At 46.6% G+C, this 21,068-nt stretch overlaps 1 protein-coding gene across 6 annotated transcripts in view; it reads left to right on the plus strand.

The window, feature by feature from the left end:
* STIM1 (stromal interaction molecule 1) overlaps window positions 1–21,068 on the plus strand; it is a 185,198-nt gene that overhangs the window by 147,040 nt on the left and 17,090 nt on the right. For all 6 annotated transcript variants that reach the window (XM_032853257.1, XM_032853258.1, XM_032853259.1 and 3 more), the window contains 3 exons: window positions 2,623–2,738; window positions 14,132–14,309; window positions 18,650–18,827. In XM_032853257.1, coding sequence (XP_032709148.1) covers window positions 2,623–2,738; window positions 14,132–14,309; window positions 18,650–18,827 — 472 coding nt within the window. The remainder of the gene's footprint in view (window positions 1–2,622; window positions 2,739–14,131; window positions 14,310–18,649; window positions 18,828–21,068) is intronic.

A 21,068-nucleotide genomic window follows, 5' to 3' on the forward strand; every position in this document is an offset into this window, starting at 1 on the left:
GGTCCCCTAACTCTGCCTCCTTCACAGGCACAGTGCGCCGGGGCCTGTGGCAGGAGAGGGGAAGGGATGGAGCACTGCGTGGGCTTCTTGTGATGGCAAACTAGTGCCATGTGTCATTCAGTTATTAATCCATTTACTTATTCATTCGACACACATTTACTGGGTACCTGCTCTGTGCCAAGCACTTGTGCTGGGTGCTGGGGATAAAGATGACAACAGCCTGCCCCTGCCCTCAAAGGGCTCACTGTCTGGTAAGTGCTGCTTACGTATAATCTGTCATCTTGTTACGTAGGTGCACCTGGTTGTGAGCTTCCACAAAGGGGAAAGGGGAAGGTGAAGCTGTTAGAATGCCCACACATGGCAGCCTCTACCCCCAGAGCTACTGGGCACTGCTGTCCAGGCCCAGATGAGCTGCCCGTTCCCTCCTCTGTTACCTGCAGCCTTCTCTTCACAGCTTCCTCTACTCTGGAGAGAGTTGTAATCCTAATGTTGGCACATCCCCTTATAGAATACTTGCCTACCTATTATTTCAATTGACCCTCACAATTCTGGGAGGAAGGAATTAACTACTCCAGCTTTTGGGTGAGCAAACTGAATTTCAGATATTTCATGATTTAATCCAAACTGGTAAGTGGCGGAGCTGGGACTTGAACCCAGGTCTCCCTGGTTCTAAGTGCCCTGCTTTTTTCCACTGCATCTCCCTCTTTCCCCATGTAGTTGAAGATAGGCTTCCTGGAAATATTCAGTGCAGTTCTCTTTAAAAAAACGTTACCAATCATCTACCCCGGGCAGGGTTCTCTCCTGGGCCCTGAGGACAAAGAAATGCATTAGACCCCATTAAATAGATGACTGACCAAGAAGCTCCAGGATTTAGGTTTCCTTCTCATTACCCATGGAAACAGCAGCATTGCCTTGTGGATTCCCGGCTCATTCCATCTTGAGGAATATGGCTTAGATTAAAACTCTAAGGATAAACATTATCCTTAAAACATAGGATAAGAAGTCAGTTCTCAGGTCATGGGCTCATGTAGCCCTCTTGTAGCCAGACCCCGCCAAGCCAGGCAGAGGGGTAGAGGAAGCCACGCTGTGGCACCTTCGTGAGAGTAGGAAGCATGGAGCCTCAGTGCTTGGTGTGCTTGGTGTGTGGGAAGGAGGCGGCATGGTATAATGGGAAGAAGAGTCTGGAAGACTTGAGCTCATTTCCTGCCTTTGCCATTTACTTGCTGCGTGACTTTGGGCAGGTAGCTCTAAGTCCCGGTTTTCTTACCTGTGAAGTGGACCTAATGACAGAACTGTGTTCCTAAAGTCAGAGGACTAAGGTGTTGTATGCGAAGTGTCAGAATGGTACAAGATACACAGCGGTTGCTTGGTAAATGTTAGCTCCTTTCTCATTTCTCTCATTGCTCAGAAATAGATACTATTCCAATTCTTAGGTTTCTTTGACAAATAGACTGTGGAAAAGATGACACTTATTTTGATGAGTTAGATGAAGGCCAGTACACCTGGTAGAAGTGTTCTCTCTAAAGAGGAACGCTGAGAACTCTCAGGCTTGTAGGAAGCATCTGATTTTCCATAAGTTTACACAGGAGGAGAATGGGGTCCCAGAGGAGAGACCAAGCTGCTCAGGATCAGACAAGTGAGTTGCTGACTCAGCTGGGACCAGAAGCTTCATCTCCTGACCCCTTTATCTGCTGCCCCCCACCCCCCGCCCCATCACAGTGTCTCTCTTATAGGCGGGCTGGCTTGATTGCTTCCCAGGGCTAGAGAAGGAAGTAGCTGCTCCTGTATGCCCAGGGAGGAGTGTAAATCACACACCATGATGTCAGAGGGCTCTTTTCTACCGGGGGAGACAAAACTATGCATCAGAAAAGAGCACTGCCTTCATGGAGTAGGATAGTGGTAAATGCTCATGTGTGGGGCCCAGACCAGTGCACTGATAACCTTTCATATCTTATACCCGTCTCCTCCTATACCCACTGTGTTCCAGCAGAAGAGAAACAAAGTCCAGTTTTTCCTGGGTCATTTTCTTGTTTACAGACCCTCTCTTATTAGAGTTATCATGAATAGTATGTTGAAGGTCATAAAAAATTACAGTAATCTGACTGGGAGTAAATTGCAGTGACTCAGATACAGGATAACAAGACTAATGCAGTTTGTCATCAGCAGGTTTATACTTAATGGCAGTGGGTTAGGATCAGAGGCCCTCAGAATCACTGGGTCATGTGGCATGGGGTTTGGAGCTGGGTTGGACAGGAGAATGCATTTACAATGGTGGGAGTATGGGGACAGGTGTATAGTGGATAATCCCTGGCAGGAGAAACATAACAGAAAATTTGCAGTTGGGTGTGGGAATGGTCACAGATGGATAATCCTCAGAGAGTAGCATTCTCAGGAGATGGTGGACATGGGCAGAAAGGGGAACATTTTCGGTAAATGTTATGTATCCTTCCTTACTCCCTGTTGAAAACCACTGGTATAGACTCTGTGTTCTGGAGTGCAGAGGGGAGCTATCACCAAGAGCTAGAGGTCATGGAAGTGTTCCTGGAGGAGGTGGGTAATCCTACCGGTAATCCTCCTGGTTTTAGTGGCAGGAAACTGAGTTCCTCCTCTTTGTTTCAACAGGCTCGCTGTGACCAACACCACCATGACAGGGACTGTGCTGAAGATGACAGACCGGAGCCATCGGCAGAAGCTGCAGCTGAAGGCCCTGGACACAGTGCTGTTTGGGCCTCCTCTCTGTGAGTGCTGCGGAGAGAAGGGCTGCTGATGTACCGTGGGACCCGAGGCTGTGGGGGTGGCAGGCTGTGGTCCTGGGTCTCCTGGGCGTACCTGCAAGGCAGCACCTCTACTCTTTCCACTAAGAAATGAAAACATGAGGTATCGAATAGTGTTATATTTTAATCCAGCCAGATGCAAGGTCCATTCATTAGATACATTAAGAAAATACTCACTTTATGCCAGTTCTGTGCTGGACCCTAGAGGGAGATCTGGATGAATCCTATTCTGCTCTAAAGGGATAAAATGAATGTTCCAGAAAGGTACACAATGCTTCTGAGTTCCAGAGGAGGGATAGAGAAGGCATCCTGTAGAAGAGGTGGCATGTAACCTCTGCCTGTAAGGGTGGGTAGGGCTTTATTCTGTGCAGGTGGCAGGAGAGAAAATTCTAGGTGGAAGAAACAACCGGAGCAAGAATACAAAAGCTGAAATATGAAAGGTATGCTCAGAGATAATAAGGAACCCACAGGGTCTGAGCGCCATTTAGCTGTTCCTTGCTTTCACTGTGGACATGCAGAGTGTATGAACTGATTGCTGATCATCTTCTGTCCTTGAACAGCCACAGAAGTCTCAGGGGGCTTCCGCGGAGTCACAGAGACATAAACTCAGGCTGAAGGAAGGAGTAGTCTGTTCAGCCAGGGATTACTTGAGAGCATTAGGTTGTTTAATTCCTGAAGATCTGCAAGGTGGGAATGGCCAACCCTGCCATCCTTTTCCTTATTCTAAGTGAACTCTTGGGGAACAAAAGTGGTAAGATTTCTTAGAAAATTAATCTTTACCAAGCAGGCTTCTACGGCCCACTTCCTGCCCTTTGGGGCTGTTGGCATCGGTTGAGGACGCCAGCAGCAGAATGCTGTAGAACCAAGAATCAGTCCAGAGAAGCAGCTAGCGGGCAGGGTCGGAGACTGTAGAACATTTTCCCATCAGTGCGTTTGGCTTGATGGCGCCCAAGCTGATGTCTCATTAGAGGTGGGTGGGTCTGTCCTTTTTTGTTTTTTAAATTTTTAATAAGCTTTATTTTTAAGCGTAGTCCTAGGTTTGCATCAAAATTGGGTGAAGATACACAGATATCCTATATGCTCCTGCCCCCATACCTGCATAGTCCCCTCCATGGTTAACAGCACACCCTCCCCCCACCCTGAGTGGTACATTTGTAACAAATGATGAACCTACACTGACATATCACCAGCACTCAAGAGTCCACACTTTATATTGGACTTGACTCTTGGTGTTGCACAGTCTGTGGGTTTGGACAAGTGTAAAATGACATGACCTACTATCATTACAGTATCATATAGGCTAGTTCACTGCCCTAAAGATCCTCTGTGCTCCACCTATGTATCCTTCCCTCCCCCTCAATCCCTGATAACCACTGGTCTTTTTTTTTTTTTTAACTTTTCTGTAGTTTTGCCTTTTCCAGAAGATCTGTGTCTTTTGAAAATGTGAAACAAAGCAACATGAAAGAAGACTGGTTTCCTTTTTCTCTTTCTCTTTCTCTTCCTCTTCTCTTGCTTGCTTGTTTTTCTTTCTTTCTTTCTGTCTTAGGGCACATTTTTGCTTACCATTCATTTATAAGTTTTGAATAAATGACACAATGGATGGCTCTAGCGTTTATGGGAGGCCCACTACTGAGCAAAGGCCTCTCATTCACTAACATTGAACAACTACCGTATACCAGTTTAAATGACAGGGTCCCTGCTTTCAAGAAGCTCCATCTAGGGACACCTGGGTGGCTCATCAGTTAAGCATCTGCCTTCAGGTCATGATCAAGTCCTGCAGCAGGGAGCCTCCTTCTCCCTCTGCCTGCCACTCCCCCTGTTTAAGCTCTCTCTCTTGCGTGTGCTCTCTCTCTCTTTGACAAATAAATAAAATCTTAAAAAAAAAAGTTCCATCTAAATGGAGATAAGCACATCAACAATACAGTAAGTGATCAACAAATACAGTGTTATAGCTATCATGGAAACCTTTCCAGAGTTCAGCTGGGAGCACAAAATGGGGACAAGTTTTCAATTTGAGTCCAAGAAGCTTTATGGAGAAGATCATTCTTGAGCTGAGTCTTGAAAAATGGAAGGGAGCTTTACTAGGCTTTCCCATGAACAGCTTACACCCCCCTTTCTTTGTATACACTAGCAAGACTCTTACAGCAGAAGAATCAAACCCAGTAATAAAAGCTAGGCTACTTTTGCAGAGGCTGTCCTCTGTTCCCCGCCAGGAAGGGGAGGCCTTTCACAGCCTGAAAGTCTTCTTTAGTCTTCTGAGATATATTATCAGTCTGTTATTGTTCTTTTTTTTTTTTTAAGATTTTATTTATTTATTTGACAGACAAGAGATCACAAGTAGGCAGAGAGGCAGGCAGAGAGAGAGGGGGAAGCAGGCTCCCCGCTGAGCAGAGAGCCTGATGCGGGGCTCAATCCCAGGACCCTGAGATCATGACCCGAGCCGTAGGCAGCGGCTTAACCCACTGAGCCACCCAGGCGCCCCGACTGTTATTGTTCTGTATCAAAATAGGATTTACCATATCTGAAAGGGTGCATTAGAAAGTGCAGGTCAAAAGTAGGCAAGGATTCTACCTGGGAACATCAGCTGGGGCTGGAAAGCATGGGAACCAGAGTCCTAGGTGCAGATAATGGGTCCAGGGGGCCAGAGCTAGCAAGAGGGGCTAGTGTAGCAGGTTAGGCTGATACCAGCATGGGAGGGGTATTTTCTCCTAGGCTACCTTCATATAGCGTATAGCTTACACGTGACCTAACCTACTGGAGTCAGAGGGCAGCAACAGTGTTTTCTGAGAGGTAAGAAGACACTTCATATACACCAGGATAGGTACCTTAAAAACAAAAACAGGGAGACAAAAAGTGGAAAATAACTAGTATTGGCAAGGGTGTGGAGAAATTAGAATCTTCGTACATTTCTGATGATAATGTAAAATGATTCAGCTACCGTGGAAAAGAGTGTCGTTGTTCCTCAGAAAGTTAAACATAGAGTTACCATATAGCCCAGGAATGTTCCCAAGGAATTGAAAACAAGCTCTCAAACAAGTCTAGGTACACATATCTAGAGCAGCACTGTTCACAGTGGTCAGAAGGTGGAAACAACCCAAGTGTCCATCAGTGGACACGTGGCTAAGTAAGCAGTAGTATATCAGTACAATGGACTGTTATCCTGCCACAAGAAGGAATGAAGTTCTAAACATGCCACAACATAGGTGAACCTGGAAAGCACACTAAGTAAAAGAAGATAGATGTAAAAGGTTACCTATTGTATGATTCCATTTATGTGAAATATCCAGAATAGATACATCTGTAGAGACAGAAGACAGATGGGTGGCTAGCAGAGGCTGGAGGATGTGAGAAATGGGGAGGGACTGCTAGTGGGTATAAAGTTTCTTTTGGGGTAATGGTAATATTCTAAAATTAATTGTGCTGGTGGTTGCACAACCTTGTAAATATGATAAAACCACTGAATTGTACATTTTTTATTTTTATTTTTCAAAGATTTATTTATTTGAGGGAAAGAGAGAGAGAGCATGAGCAGAAAGAGGGGCAGAGGGAGAGAGAGATGCAGACTCCCTGCTGAGCAGGGAGCCTGATGCAGGGGCCGAGTCCTAGGACCCCAGGATCATGACCTGAACAGTAGGTAAATGCTCAACCAACTGAGCCACCCAGGTGCCCCTGAATTGGACATTTAAAAAGAGTGATTTTAGGGTATATGAATTATATCTCAATGGTAATAAAACATGTAGAGCTTGATTTTTTTGTAACTCTTAGACTTCCATTTAGAGAACTTCTTATAAAATTTAGGAAAGTAAAGTACCTTGCTCTTTTCCAAATTTCCACTTATTGTGTGACCTTGTATAGGTTGGTTTTCTTAGGATGTGTTTTCTGATTTGTATTATGAAACAATCGAACTAAAGGATCTTTGATTCCTTTCAGGTGAACATTCCATGGTTTTTGAGGGGAAACCCTTTGATTGATAAGTGTCCTGGTGAAAGGATAAAAGACAGGAAGTCTGTTCCTTCCGCTGCTGTCTGTATCCTGTACTTTTAGGAATTGGTCCTTGGCCCTTGCCTTATCAAGTGACCTTTGGCAATTCAGTTCTCCTACCTAGATTTAGGTTTCCTTATTTCTAAGATGGGCTTGGTCATTAAATAGGCTCTTACTGGGTCCCTCCTTCAAGGACTCTGATAGAGCTGGGTGTTCTCCTGGGAGCTAAGATTTTGGAATCCAGCAGCTATTCTGATGTCAAATACCATTTGAATACTTTCCTACTGATGGCTCGTTAAAGAAAATTTTTGAAAATTGCCAGATGGAATCCGAGGAAAATACTAGGAAGCTCTTTGCCAGGAGACTTCTGCAAGGATGGAGCCCTGCATGACGGGTACCTGCAAAGAATCCCTTGATCTGTGTCCTGTGTCCCTCCAGCTCTGTTTCCCATCTAAGCATGGGCTAAAATGCTGAATTCAGCACTGTTCCCTATCCAACCCCACAACCCCACGCAGGCTTAGTGTGATGGCCGGTACTGCTGAGCTGCTTCTGCCCCAAGGGTGAGTTCTTAAGTCTGTGGTCCTTTCGGCTCACCAGAAAGCAGGTAGTAGATAAACACCCCAGAGAACCTGGGCCAGGTACAGCTACCTTGCCCAGCCTTAATGAAAATCCTGCCCTCAGTCGAAGCTTGAGAAATCTCAGCTCAGAGGTTTGTTGTGCAGTAGCCGCGAAGGTCTGCTGAGTGATCAGGGTCCCTCTGTCCCCAGCAGCCTCTGAGCTTGGGAAGGGGTAAGAAGGGTCAGACTGGCTCATCAGAGTACCTCAGAGCCCATTTTCCGACAGTAGAAGGCATCTCCATCCTCCCCTCATGGCCGCAGAGTGCACGTGGCCTTTTCAGTCTCTGCCGGCAGAGCTGGCTCTAGGCTTGCATGATCTCTTCGGGGCTCTCCTAACAGCGCCATCCATGGTCAGGGGTTAGGTGTGCTCTGACGCACGAAGTCCCAAGGCAGCTTGCCATGGAGGCCTTGGCTGATGCCTCTCCCTGGCCCCCGATCATTCACTGAGGGGGCTTTTCCTCCTCGGAAGGGAATGTCTCAGAGAAATGGAGGCTTAGGAGATGAGTTGAGTTTTTAGAGGTCATTAAGCTCTTAAATAGCTGAGCCATGGCTCAGACCCCATCTCTGGCTTCTATTTCAGTGTTTTTTGGTACTTTGTTGTCCTGTCCTCCACTTCTGGTGGAAGAAGCAAGATAGAATATAAGAATTCCATTTGAAATCAAGCCAGCAGCTCTATCATTCAGTGGCTTTGTGACCTTGGGTACATTTGTTAAGTTCCCTGTGTCCTAATTTCCCCTAAATAAATGGTAGCTATGGTTTTTAGTGTATGCCTACTGTGGTTAATCCTGGGCCAATGGCTAGTTGTAGCCTTTGAGCTTTTAGCAGGGGTATGGAGAAGGGTGTGGAGAGAGGCCTGCAGAGTAGTTGTTGGGGCAGGGGGAGGCTGTGGAGAGGAAGGCAAGCCTATACCTTGTCTCAGCAGCTCAGATAATGAGAAGTCCTCTGGAAGTGGGAGTGGCTTCTCTCCAGCAAAGCTTGTTTTCTTCTCTGTCAGCTCTATCCTTATAGTCTTTTTCTTTTTCTTTTTTTCTTTTCAACTCATTTTCACCTTCTCCAGGATGCCTTTCCAGCCTCTTCCCAGGCATGTTCAACCCTTCCCTCTTACTTTCCTCTAGGATTCTATAACCCTTTTTATCTGCTTTCTTTTTTCTTTCTTTTAAATAGCAGTTTATTTTCCTGTTATCCTTTAAATGGGGAGCTCTTTGAGAGTAGAAACAGCTTTGTTCATCTGTCGTCATAACTCCGCATATGGCCCAGCAATGAGCAGGTGTTAGGAAATTTATGCTAGAAGTTGTACAAGGAGGCTGGGTCTCCTCAGAGCTATAGGACAGGGGAGATGGGAGAAGAGTCTGGCCCGGCTTGGTGGTGGGGAGACTACCGTGGAGTGTCTTCCGTGGACTGGTGAGCCTGCTAAAGCCCTGTTTGGGCTGTAACCAGAAAGCAGGAGGAATACTGTAGGTTAACCACACAATTCAGCACAGACTGCTGTGTGAATGACCAGAAAAATTCCTAGCATACTTTTCAGCAGTAAGGGATGAATTAGGTGTATCTGCCAGGGGCAGGGGTATTGTGGGCAGCAGAGAAGGTTGTGAGAATAGATTGGGAGAGGGGATTCTTCTAGAAAGTGATAATTATTGGAGGCTCACTTTCTCAGTGTGAACTGTACCCTGAAAATTCTCACCATTACTCCTGCATCTGTTAACATGGTAGCATCTCTTTATCCATCCATCTGTTGAAGGGTATCTTGGCTTTTTCCACAGTTTGGCTATTGTGGCCATTGCTGCTATGAATATTGGGGTACAGATGGCCCTTCTTTTCACTACATCTGCATCTTTGGGGTAAATACCCAGTAGTGCAGTTGCAGGGTCATAGGGTAGCTCTATTTTTAATTTCTTAAGGAATCTCCACACTGTTTTCCAAAGTGTCTGCACCAACTTGCATTCCCACCAGCAGTGTAAGAGGGTTCCCCTTTCTCCACAACCTCTCTAACACTTGTTGTTTCTTGTCCTGATAAGTTTATGCTGAATGAAATAAGTGAAGCAGAGAAAGTCAATTATCATATGGTTTCACTTACTTGTGGAACATAAGAAATAAGATGGAGGACATTAGAAGAAGGAAAGGAAAAGTGAGTTGGGGGAGATTGGAGGGGGAGACAAACATGAGAAACAAACTGAGGGTTTTGAAGGGGAGGTGGGTGAGGGGATGGGTGAGCCTGGTGGATATTAAGGAGGGCACGTATCTCATGGGGCACTGGGTGTGGTGCATAAACAATGAATCTTGGAACACTGGAAAGAAAATAAAATAAAAAATAAAGAAGTAGGGAATCATGGATATTTAGAGGCAACTAGCAATCTCTGCCCTGTATCCAAATAGGATTTCCACTTCTAGAAACTAGTTACACAGATATCAAAGACTTAATGCATAAAGATATTTAGCACAGCACTTTTTGAAACAATCAAACAAGAAAAAAATTCTGAAATCTTTAAAGATTTGGATAAAAGAATTATGGCATACCGGTACAATATGATGGTGCTCCATGTGCAGACATGGTTGGAATAGATAGCTAAGTGAAGAGCACCTTGGGAAACAGCGTAGAGTATAATCAAATTTTTTAATAAATATATGTGAATTAAAAAAAACCACAGTAGCATCTCATTTGTTTGTACTCTCCTTCTTGCCTCAGGCCTCATTACATTAACAGTTGACCTCATTTTGCTACAGTCTGTGTGCAGCACTCAGGCTGGGAATTCTGCCACCCTCTGGCTCCCGGGTCTCCGCCAGCATCCCTGGCTTTAGCTCCATTCACCTAGCCAGCCACCGCTGCTCTCTGAACGCTCCGCGGTCCATCTCCCTGGGGTGTGCTCACTGGTTCTGGGAGGGTTCTGAGCGCAGAGCTTGTGGCAGGGCTGGAGCTCGCTGTACTCCCCTTGTGCTCTTTGCACACACTTTGTACTATGACCCCTTCCCTGCTGAACCTGCCTACCTTCTTCCCTTTTTCTTTCCTTTCCGCCTTTGCTGAGTACCTGCTCTGGTCAGGCTCTGTGTTAAGTATGGGGCCATAAGAGAGAAATAAGCCTTGTGCCCTGGCCCTGAGAAACTCACAGGCTATCAGAAGGCAACCAGGGTGAAGGTTGAAAAACACACAGGGGAGTCCCTAAGATAGCAGTAAATAACCCATGTTTACTGTCCAAAGAGTGGTTGGTTAGGGAATCCTGGTTGGAGGAGAAGGAATGGAAATATCACTGTAGACTCTTGTGGGCTCGGCAGTGAGGAATGGAAATGGAATTATGATGGGGAGAAGTACATCTTTAGTAAGGCATAGTAAGACTAGATTCTTAATTTCCCCTCTTTTTCTGATACACTGGTTTGTAGATTCTGTATTAGGGTTCTCCAGAGAAACATGAGCTGGATGGATGGATGGATGAATGGTTGGATGGATGGATAGATAGACAAATAGATATGAGGATGTTTATTATAGGAATTGGCTTATGTGATGATGGAGGCCAAGAAGTTCCATGATCTGCCATCTGCACCCAAAGAACCAGGAAAGCCATTGGCACTATTCAGTCCAAGTTCAAAGGCCTAAGAACCAGGAGGGCTGATGATCTCTGTCCCAGTCTGAGTACAAAGACGCGACAAGCAGGAGTGCTGATATAAGAAGGCAGAAGAAGATGGATGTCTCAACTCAAGCTGAGAGAGTAAATTCATCCTTCCTCAGCCTTCTGGTTCTACTCAGGCTCTCAGTGGCCTGAGGATGATTGAATGACATGCACTCCATTAGTGAAAGCAGTCTTCTTTATTCAGTCTACTGATTGAAATACTAATCTGTTATGAAGGCAACCTCACAGACACACCCAGAAAGCTTCCTTGGCATCCCTTAGCCCAGGCAAGTTGACACATAAAATTAATATCACAGATTCCCTTAGGACTGTGGAGTTCAGTCCAGGGCTCCCCTGAAGGGACCTGATAATTCTCACCTCTCCTTTCAGTTTTAAACTTCTCCTCTCCTTTAAATCCCACATCCACATTCTTAATTACCTACAGGAAATGTCCATCTGAAGATTTCCAGAACACCTCAAAGCACTCTCATTCATAACTGCACGCTTGATCTTGTTAGTAATTGTGTGACGATGCATTTGAAAGCTGAGGAAGCAGAGATCCAGCAAGGGCAGAGGCAAGCAGAGAAGCCAGACTCCCTAAGGCTAGTGCAGGATGCTGCTTTCGATGGCACAAGAATCTGTCTATGTAAGGCCTTCCATTTAACCTTAGAGGCCTGGCCATGTGGCCTTTGGGTATTCACCGTCCTGATGGCAGTGCCATAGTCCATTCCCAGTGTGTCCTTTGGGAGAAAAACTTTACGGCCACACTCAGGCTAGACTAGGGGATCAGCTCCATGGTGAGCGACGTTTGCACGTAACAAAGCAGAAGGCCTCCCTGCTACACAAGTCGGAAAGTTGTAATGAGAGCCAGGATGTAGCAGAAAGACCATGCGGTCAGACAAGTCTGGATCCGAGCCCCAGCTCTGTCACTTTTCATGGACCCCAGCAAGGCAGGGCTCCTGTGAAGCGTCGGTGTTCTGGTCTGTAGAGTGGGAATACAAATACCCTGCCTTCTAGAATTGCTGTGAGAAACCGAGCTGGTGAGTGTAAGTGCCTGATATGTTATATATCTTTTCTATTTCCCTTGCTTTCCTGTGTGGGTTAAGGGGAGAGAGATATCATATTGGAAACTTATCAGTAAAGATTCAGTTCCACAGATATTTCCTGAATCTGTGAACTGGCCACCATTGTGCTGGGCACTGGCGTACGGACAAGTGACGACTGCTAGGGGCCACAGAGTCTGTCAGTCACATTAGGCTCATTTCCTTCCTGCCAAGCTTGGTAGCTCATGGGATGGGGCAGGCTGGATCTCTGAGCTCTGGCCATGCATTTGACAAGGCAGGGGGGTGTATGGACTGGATGCTGGTGTATTTAAGAGGAGTTAAAACGGGTTGAAGAGATCCAGAGGCTACTGACAGGTGGAACAGTATTACCTTAGAGGAGCGAGGGTGACTGTCAGATCCTGTCCTCGGCCCTGGTCATTCAGTATTTATAGTCATGATTTGGGTGAGAATATGAAGTTGGAGAAAAGAATAGGCTCTTGTTCCACCGTGATCTGGATAAGGTAGGATGGGGACTGAACAGAAGAGCTGGACACCCAGTCTGCATGCCCACCTGCAGCACTTTGAAGTGGGGGCGGGTGTTGGCTTTCGCAGAGTCTTGTTTAAGCAGGAGGACCTCTGACTTTCAGCAAGGACGTAAAGCTGGTGTTGGAATTGGGAAACCTTGGAAACCTCTGGTAGAGGCTGTAGGGGGCTGGTGTGTTCCAGAAAGAAAGGCAGCTCGCTGTGCTGCAGACGTATCTCTTCTTGGGACCTGAAGGGCAAGAGCGTGAAGACTTGCCTGGGGTCGGGAGGCCCAGCCTGCCTGGAGGCTAGAGGACAGTCGCCAGGGGACCCTCGATTTTCTCTGGCATAAACATATAAAGGACATGGCTGCCACCCCAGTCCTCATAACTCCCCTCCCTTGGATGGAAATAGAATGTGCTAATCTGTCTTTGATCCCACACCCGTCCCCAAGTCCTGTTGCTCTGCTGTCAGTCAGGAACTATGAATATAACACTTTTGTCAGACTGGGCCTCAGCTACATGTGTCTTTTCCTGCTGTCTCAAGCCCGCGTTGGTGGCTGCACCTGGGTCCTTTTGAATTCACCTTAGCCCTTGTCCTTACCAGGCCCTGGGACCCTGTCAGTCCTACTTCCCCCTCCTCAACCTGAGGGTAACCCACTACCCTGACTCCCACACCTGCAGCTTCTCCGAGCCCACTGCTACTCCATCCCAAATTGAGAACAGCCCAGGCAGGGGCCACGGCAGCAGTCCTGCTCTCCTTATGGTCTCTTCAGGTCTCCTGTGCCGTGGCACAGAGCCCAGATCTGGTAGACTAGGAACAATGGCAGGCTCCAGCAGTGGCCCTCTTCTGCTTGGCTCAGTTCTCAGGACATATCTTTTGTACTTATCTTCTGGTATTGTTCCTTGTTCAGCTTTTCAGTCTTGCTCTGAACCCCAGCCACCAGCGCTTTGCCACATTGCCGCTGGGCATTCTCCGGAGGTGGCTCTGTCCCTCTATTCCTGGCACCTGCAGTGTCTTATACATTCCAGCCTCTCGATGTTCCTCCTGTCCTACCTGGTCTGTGGGTCAAGCCACAGCCTAGAAATGCTCTTCCACAGATGGGCCTTGCAGACCTCTACCTGATCTGGGCTCTGTGTCTTATGCCTAGAAGAGGCGAGCTGTCCAGGGGGCCCGGCTTCTGCAGGAACTTCAGTTCCACAGCCAGGCCTCAAGCTCTCGTGATCTGGCTTTATACTCTTACCAACCGTCCTGTCCCCCCTACTCTAGCGCTCTAGCATCGCTTACTAGTCAGACAGAAGCCCCTGCATGTGGGCACATGGGCTCATCGTAGGCCGGGGGCAGCTGGGATGTCCTGAGAAGGCACTCGATTTTAGGCAAGTACGTTTAGTAAGCTTCCTGTCCTGCCCTCGGGCGTCTCATCTCTTCCAAAGAACTGTACTTCCACACACTATACTGGTGTGTGGCAAGTGTGTCCAAGAAGAGAAACTAACTCTCTGCAGTGGGAAGGCCTTGTGCAGGACGGGATGCAGTGGGGTGTGCAAGGCTGAGTGTGCGGGGGGCATCCTATCTCACCACGGCTTCCTCTTCGGCAGTGACCCGCCATAATCACCTCAAGGACTTCATGCTGGTGGTGTCCATCGTTATTGGTGTGGGCGGCTGCTGGTTCGCCTACATCCAGAACCGTTACTCAAAGGAGCACATGAAGAAGATGATGAAGGATCTGGAGGGGTTACACCGAGCTGAGCAGAGTCTGCACGACCTTCAAGAAAGGTAAGGCCCTTCCCCTTCCCCACAGCCGTGGTGCCGCCAGCTCTTGGGAGCCTCCTGTTTCCACCTGGGCTGTGGGTGGTCTCGCCCCGAGATATGCTGATGTGGCTGCAGAGGCTGTGCCTACTTCCAGAACTGCTTTGGGAGGGTAGGGTCCTGCCATTGCTGTTGTGTAGGCAAATATTCCTCCTGAGGGCAGGAGCTTATTTCTGTCAGAGACCTTGAGCCTCCCCTGTTGGATGGCTTGCCCACTCTTTCCTTCTTCCTGCATCTGAACTGTTATCCTTCCCGTAATTAACTGTTCCTCACTGTTCCCCAAAGCTCACAAATCTGTCTTCCTAATGCTTGTAGTTCTTTCTTGTATGGAATCTAAATCTCATAAGTACTCAGTTGTTATGTGACTTTGGGTAAATCCCCTTCCTCTTCTGGGACTTAGTTCCTTATCAGTACTAAGAAGGGGTTGAATCAGGAGAATACTAATGGCCTTCTAGCTCTGACAGTCGGATTCTGTTTAAACAAAACGTGGCTTAAAGACTATTATTGTAGGAGATCCAGCTGTGAACAGAAGGTGTCAGTCAGTCAGTCAGTCTAAGTACTTTCTGATGTCTAGGAACCAGGTCTGTGCTGGGAATTGTAAGGAATTCACTGCTCCTGGGACAACAAAGCTCACACACATACGAAGGAGCAGTGAGTACACTCTTAGTGCAGTGACTTGTGCCCACTGATGGCATGAGGACTCTAAGAACAGGAAGGGCACAGAGGCAGGAGATGAGTGGATATGGACTCCAGAAGGCGACCTTGAAAGATGGATGGATTTTTGGGCGGGGGTGGGGGGTGATCCTGGTAGTTAAGGTTGAACATATATAGAGTGAGGCCAGATCCCTGGCACCTTAAGACTCACATGGAGAAGTTTTAGTAAGATGCAAAAGGCAATAGAGTGTTAATGCATGTATTTGGTGTTGTGCTTTGTTTTGTTGTTGTTTTTTAAAAAAATTATTCATTTGAGAGAGTGAGAGAGGAGAGCAAGCAGGGGCAGCGGCAGAGGGAGAGGGAGAAGCAGGCTCCCCGCTGAGCAGGGAGCTCCATCCCACTACCCTGAGATCATGACCTGAGCCGGAGGTGGTTGCTTAACTGGCTGAGCCACCCAGGCACCCCAGCTTTGTTTTTGAGAAGAGGAGGGACCTACTTCAGGACTGTCTTTTAGAAAATTATTCTGGCAGCTCAGGGATTCCAGTGGAAGTCTTTCAGGAATCCATGTAAAAGGAAATGACATCTGGCTCTTTTCTGTCACTTTTAAAGATTTTATTTATTTGACAGAGAGAGATCACAAGTAGAGAGAGAGAGAGAGAGAGGAGGAAGCAGGCTCCCTGTCTAGCAGAGAGCCCGATGAGGGACTCGATCCCAGGACCCTGAGATCATGACCTAAGCTGAAGGCAGAGGCTTAACCCACTGAGCCACCCAGGCAGCCCTTCTGTCACTTTTAAATGATACTCTTTTCTTTGGAGGGTAGGGAAAGGATTTCTTATGAGCTAGGGATTATTAGCTGCTTAAATGCATTATCTTTTAATCACCACAACTATGTTAGCTAGGTACTTTTATCATCCCTAGTTTAAAGTTGAAGGGATGAGGGCTCAGAGAGGGTGAGTGCTTTGCTTAGGGTCACATAGCAGGAAGTAGTGAGCCAGGAGTTTGGACAGCCACAGGTGCTGTCCGGTAAAGGCAGCCCTATCAGATTCATTTCCATGGGTTGGGTTTCTAAGGGGCAAGTGGAATTTTATTCCTGGCTACTTTTCTGGGCCCCTTGGTCCCGGGCCCTTTGCCAAGTGGGGGCTAAATGCTGCTGTCTGGGCAGTCCCCATTCTTCATTTGTCTGAAAAGCATGTACTGTTTTCATTCCAAAGGCAAAGAATCCAGGCAGGAGACATTCCAACTTTGGGGATAAAACTAAGCTCCCAGCCCTCCCCACTCCCCAAGGCCTCCAGAGCTTAATGACCACTGTGGCACTTGGAGGAACGAATGCATGCGCACGCCCAGAGACAGGCTTACACATGTGCACATGCACGTCTTCCTCCGACAGTGTCCAGAGCCCACACGCCTCCTTGTCCCTCCTTCCTCTACTGGCCCTGTGCTGCCAGCTACCACTGAGCTTTTTTTTTTTTTAACAGAGTTCCTGATACTTTGGGGGAATAAATGTAATTCCACATGTGCATTCCAGGTAGGATTTCATGGGGTTTTGAGATAATTCTTTGAGGCAGGGATTCTGATTCCCATTTAGAAATGAAGAAACAGGCCTGGTGCAAGGAACGGACTTGCCGTAGTCCCACAGCTACTGACAGCTGGGGCCTGCAGCCAGGCTGCCTCAATCTCTTACTTGTAAGGCTGACTGACCGCGGCCTTCAGGATGCTCAGGCTTCTGTGGAGTCTTGACTGCACGTGTATTTGCTCATTTCTGCGCCCACTGGTACTTACGACCTTCATCTCTACCAGATCTCGTTAGGACTATAAAAGGGGGTCAGGTTTTTTGATTCTACTTTAAAGGAGCTCCTTTCCGCTGGACAAGACTGACAGATCATAGGTTTTCCTGAAGAGGCTGCTCCTTGGTGAAGAACTGAATCCCTAATGGTGTGATTCCAGGCGGTTGGGTTGAAGAATACGGTAGAGGAGGGTATTCAGCAAGGGGAAGCAGAGGGGGCAGGAAATGGCGCCTCGGGTTTGATTTCAGCTGTGCCTCTAGCGCCACCTGGTGTGTACCTTGAGGAGACCCAACCTCCCTTGCTCTCCAGGGACTGAGTGGGCAGAAGACTGCAGTTTGTCAGCGGGAAGCTTGCCGCCTGGAACTTTCCCTTTGTCCCTCCCTGCTCGTCCTATGACCTCGTTTGTGGCTCCAGCCACTGACAGGTCTGGACTTGGCAATTGTTAGAGGTTGAGTCCTGTCTTCAGAATTTCTGTTCTGTCTCTGCCCCTTCGTTTCACCTGCTTGATTAACTCAGTGGTCAGTGCTCTTTTCTGAGGGCTCCTTTTGTTCTGTAGCTTATCCAGCTGTACCTCATGTCTAAGCCATAGATCCCTGTCTTCTTCATCATCCTTTCTTCTCCTGCCCTGGTCTCTTGTCACTTGGTATTTTTTACTAAGGTAGGAAGACCTGACTGTGGCCAAGTCCTTGCCTTCTGCCAGAGGGATTAGCAAACTCTTTCTCTTTCTTCTGGGTCTAGCCCAGGCCTCACTTTCCCTGACTCCTCTCAGCCAGAGTTGATCACTCCATCCTTTGGGCTCATCCAACAGCTTGTATGTCTCTCTCTCATAGAACTTGTCACACTGTGTATAGTTACCTGTTTACTTGTCTATATTGGGCTAGGTCCTGAGCTCCCCAGTGGCAGGGGCAATTTTCTCATTCATCTCCATAGATCTGGGACTTAGTGCAGGGCTTGGCATTCAGTAGATGCTTGAAAGTGCTTGCTGAAGGAATGGATGAATGAACGGGTGGATTAACGTAGATATGTAGAGGAAGGAAGGGCGGAAGGAAGGTGGCTGGGTGCTTTTGTCAGTGAACAGAGAGAATGTGTGGGTGGGTACAAAGGTATATTTTCATTATAACTCAATCCTTGAGATCTTACCACCATGGAAGATATTCAGAAAGAAAACTCAGGCCTGGGGGCAGCAGGGGATCTCCCAAGACCTGCCCAGCCCCTTTCGCATGAATTTCATTTTTCTCTGCCTCTGGGAACAGGTACTTAGGACTCCAAGAGTTGCTGCTCAATTCCTAATTCCTTTCTTGTCTTCCCTAAATATCCCCACTGCCACCACCCCAGTCATATCTCAGCCATTGCGCCTTCTCTGGATCTTTGGCCTAGGTTGCAGGGTATTCTACATTTGCTGAACCTTCCAGACAGCCCCAGGATAAGGGGAATAACTATGGGATTTAGAGTCATACAGATTGGAATTCTAGTCTCAGTTCTACCTGCAATTACTTTCCATTTCTAAGTCTTAAATCCAGACCTGTCTAAGCTGCTAATGGTACAATATTTAATTATCTGAAGGGAGGACACATGGAAATACCCTGTAAACTAGCAGTTGTTGGGATCTTAGTATGTGAGGCACCTCGGAGGAGGGATTCACATACCCAGGAACCTAGCTTGATTACTGGCAGCAAAATGATGGCCAACATAAGAGACATGGTTGCCACTATGTTTCCTTTTGGCCCTGAGCTAACTCACAGCAGTCAACAAAATAAGGAGAATATATTCTCAGTGCCAGAGCCCTCATTTTCCTTTTGATGCCACTACTTGTGGCATATTGGCTGGCACCCTTGCCTGGCCTTCTCCAGCTCCCCGCATCACCCCCAGGCTGCACAAGGCCCAAGAGGAGCACCGCACAGTGGAGGTGGAGAAGGTCCATCTGGAGAAGAAGCTGCGTGATGAGATCAACCTTGCCAAGCAGGAAGCCCAGCGGCTGAAGGAGCTGCGGGAGGGTACCGAGAATGAGCGGAGCCGCCAAAAGTATGCTGAGGAGGAGCTGGAGCAGGTAGGAGATTGTACAAATTCCTGGGTGTCTTAGGGGGTGAAGGGAGGAAATGTGCAGGGGCCAGAAGCCTGGCTGGAATGTTTCATGAGGGAGGACTTTGCAATCTGGCTTAAACGATACCTTCAAGAGTTGCTAGAGTCTTACCAATAAGAGTAGTGGAAAAGTTGCAAAAGAGATAGTCAAAGAATAGGGGATAACAGGTGTATTTTATTTTATTTTATTTATTTATTTGACACAGAGAGAACTGGGGAAGCAGGCAGAGGAAGGGGGAGAGGCAGGCTCCCTGCTGAGCAAGGGATCCCCAAGTGGGGCTCAATGTGGGGCTCGATGTGGGGCTCGATGTGGAACTTGATCCCAGGACCCTGGGACCATGACCTGAGCTGAAGGCAGACCCTTAACAACTGAGCCACCCAGGTGCCCCGGGGATAATAGATGTTAACAGTTATTTTTTTTCTTTTTTTAATTGAAGTATTTACATAAAGTGTACAAATCATAAATATACAGCTGGAAAGCTTTTACATGAGCATGTACCTGTATAACTGCCATCCAGATCAAGACACAGAATACCTTTTTTTTTTTTTTTTAAGATTTTATTAATTTGCGGGGAACTGGAGCTGTGGAGGGAGGGGCAGAGGGAGAGGGAGAAGCAGACTCCCCACTGAGCAGGACCCAGGATCATGACCTGAGCTGAAGGCAGATGCTTAACTGACTGAGCCACCCAGGTGCTCCCAGAATATATTTTAAGCACCCCAAAAGTCTAACTTTTGCTTCCCCCAACCTCCACCATCAGTATTCCTTTAGAAGGTAACTGTGGTTATAATCTCTAAACCAGATTTGTTTTACCCGATTTTGAACTTCATATAAATGGCATTATATAGTATTTTTCTTCATGCTTGGTTTCTTTCACTCAGCATTATGTCTGTGAAAGTTGTCCATGTTACTGCATGTAGTGGTAGTTGGTTTATTCGTATTGCTAAGTAGTAATTCATGGCATGAGAATATTCTAAATTATTTATCCATTCTCCTTTTGGTAGACGTTTGGATTGTTTGCAGTTTTTTTTCCTCTCCTTTTCTGAATGACACTACTATGAACTTCCTTGCACATGTCTCTTGATGAGCATAAGCGCTTACTTCTGTTGGATATAATAGGGAATTTATATATTTAGCTTTATTAGAAACGGCCAGTTTTTGAAAAATGGTTGGACTAGTTCGTACTAGCACCAGCAAAGTGTGAGAATTCTAGTTGAGCCACAATCTAAAAACCTTGTTAGTTTTAGGCTTTTTTTTTTTTTTTTTAAAGATTTTATTTATTTATGGGGCGCCTGGGTGGCTCAGTGGGTTAAAGCTTCTGTCTTCGGCTCGGGTCGTGGTCCCAAGGTCCTGAGATCGAGCCCGGCGTCGGGCTCTCTGCTCGGTGGGGAGCCTGCTTCCTCCTCTGTGCCTGCCTCTTTGCCTACTTGTGATCTCTGTCTGTCAAATAAATAAATAAAATCTTTAAAAAAAAAAAAGATTTTATTTATTTATTTGACAGACAGAGATCACAAGTAGAGAAGCAGGCAGAGAGAGGAAGGGAAGCAGGCTCCCTGCTAATAAGAATTAGCTCCCTGCTAATAAGAAACACCTTTTCATAAATTTATTGACCATTTTGTTTGGGAATCTCTTTTGTGCTGTCTTCTCCTTTTTTTTTTTTTTTTTTTTTTTTTGGTCTGTCATCTTCTTAATGGATTTGTAAGAGTTCTTTATATTTTCTGAATGCAAGTCTTGTTGTCTGTATATATGCATTGCAAATATTTTCCCAGCCTGTAGTTTGTTTGTTTTGCTCTCTTAATATTGTCTTTTAATGAACAGGTCTTGATTTTAATGAAGTCCAATTTAGTCAATCTTTTTTTTAAACAATTGGTACTTTTTGTAGCCTGTTTAAGAAATCTTGCCCATCCCCACGATATTTTTCCAAATTTTCTACTGGAAGTATTATTGTTTTACTTTTCACATTTAGGTTTGTAGTTTATTTATTTATTTATTTTTAAAAAGATTTTTATTTATTTCACAGAGATAGAGATCACAAGTAGGCAGAGAGGCAGGCAGAGAGAGAGAGGAGGAAGCAGGTTCTCCGCTGAGCAGAGAGCCTGATGCGGCACTCGATCCCAGGACCCTGAGATCATGACCTGAGCCGAAGGCAGAGGCTTAACCCACTGAGCCACCCAGGTGCCTCTGTAGTTTATTTTGAATTAGTTTTTGTGT

The sequence above is a fragment of the Lontra canadensis genome, unplaced genomic scaffold (genome assembly GCF_010015895.1).
Source record: "Lontra canadensis isolate GAN:19392208 unplaced genomic scaffold, GSC_riverotter_1.0 scaffold7, whole genome shotgun sequence".
Classification (NCBI taxonomy): Eukaryota; Metazoa; Chordata; class Mammalia; order Carnivora; family Mustelidae; genus Lontra; species Lontra canadensis.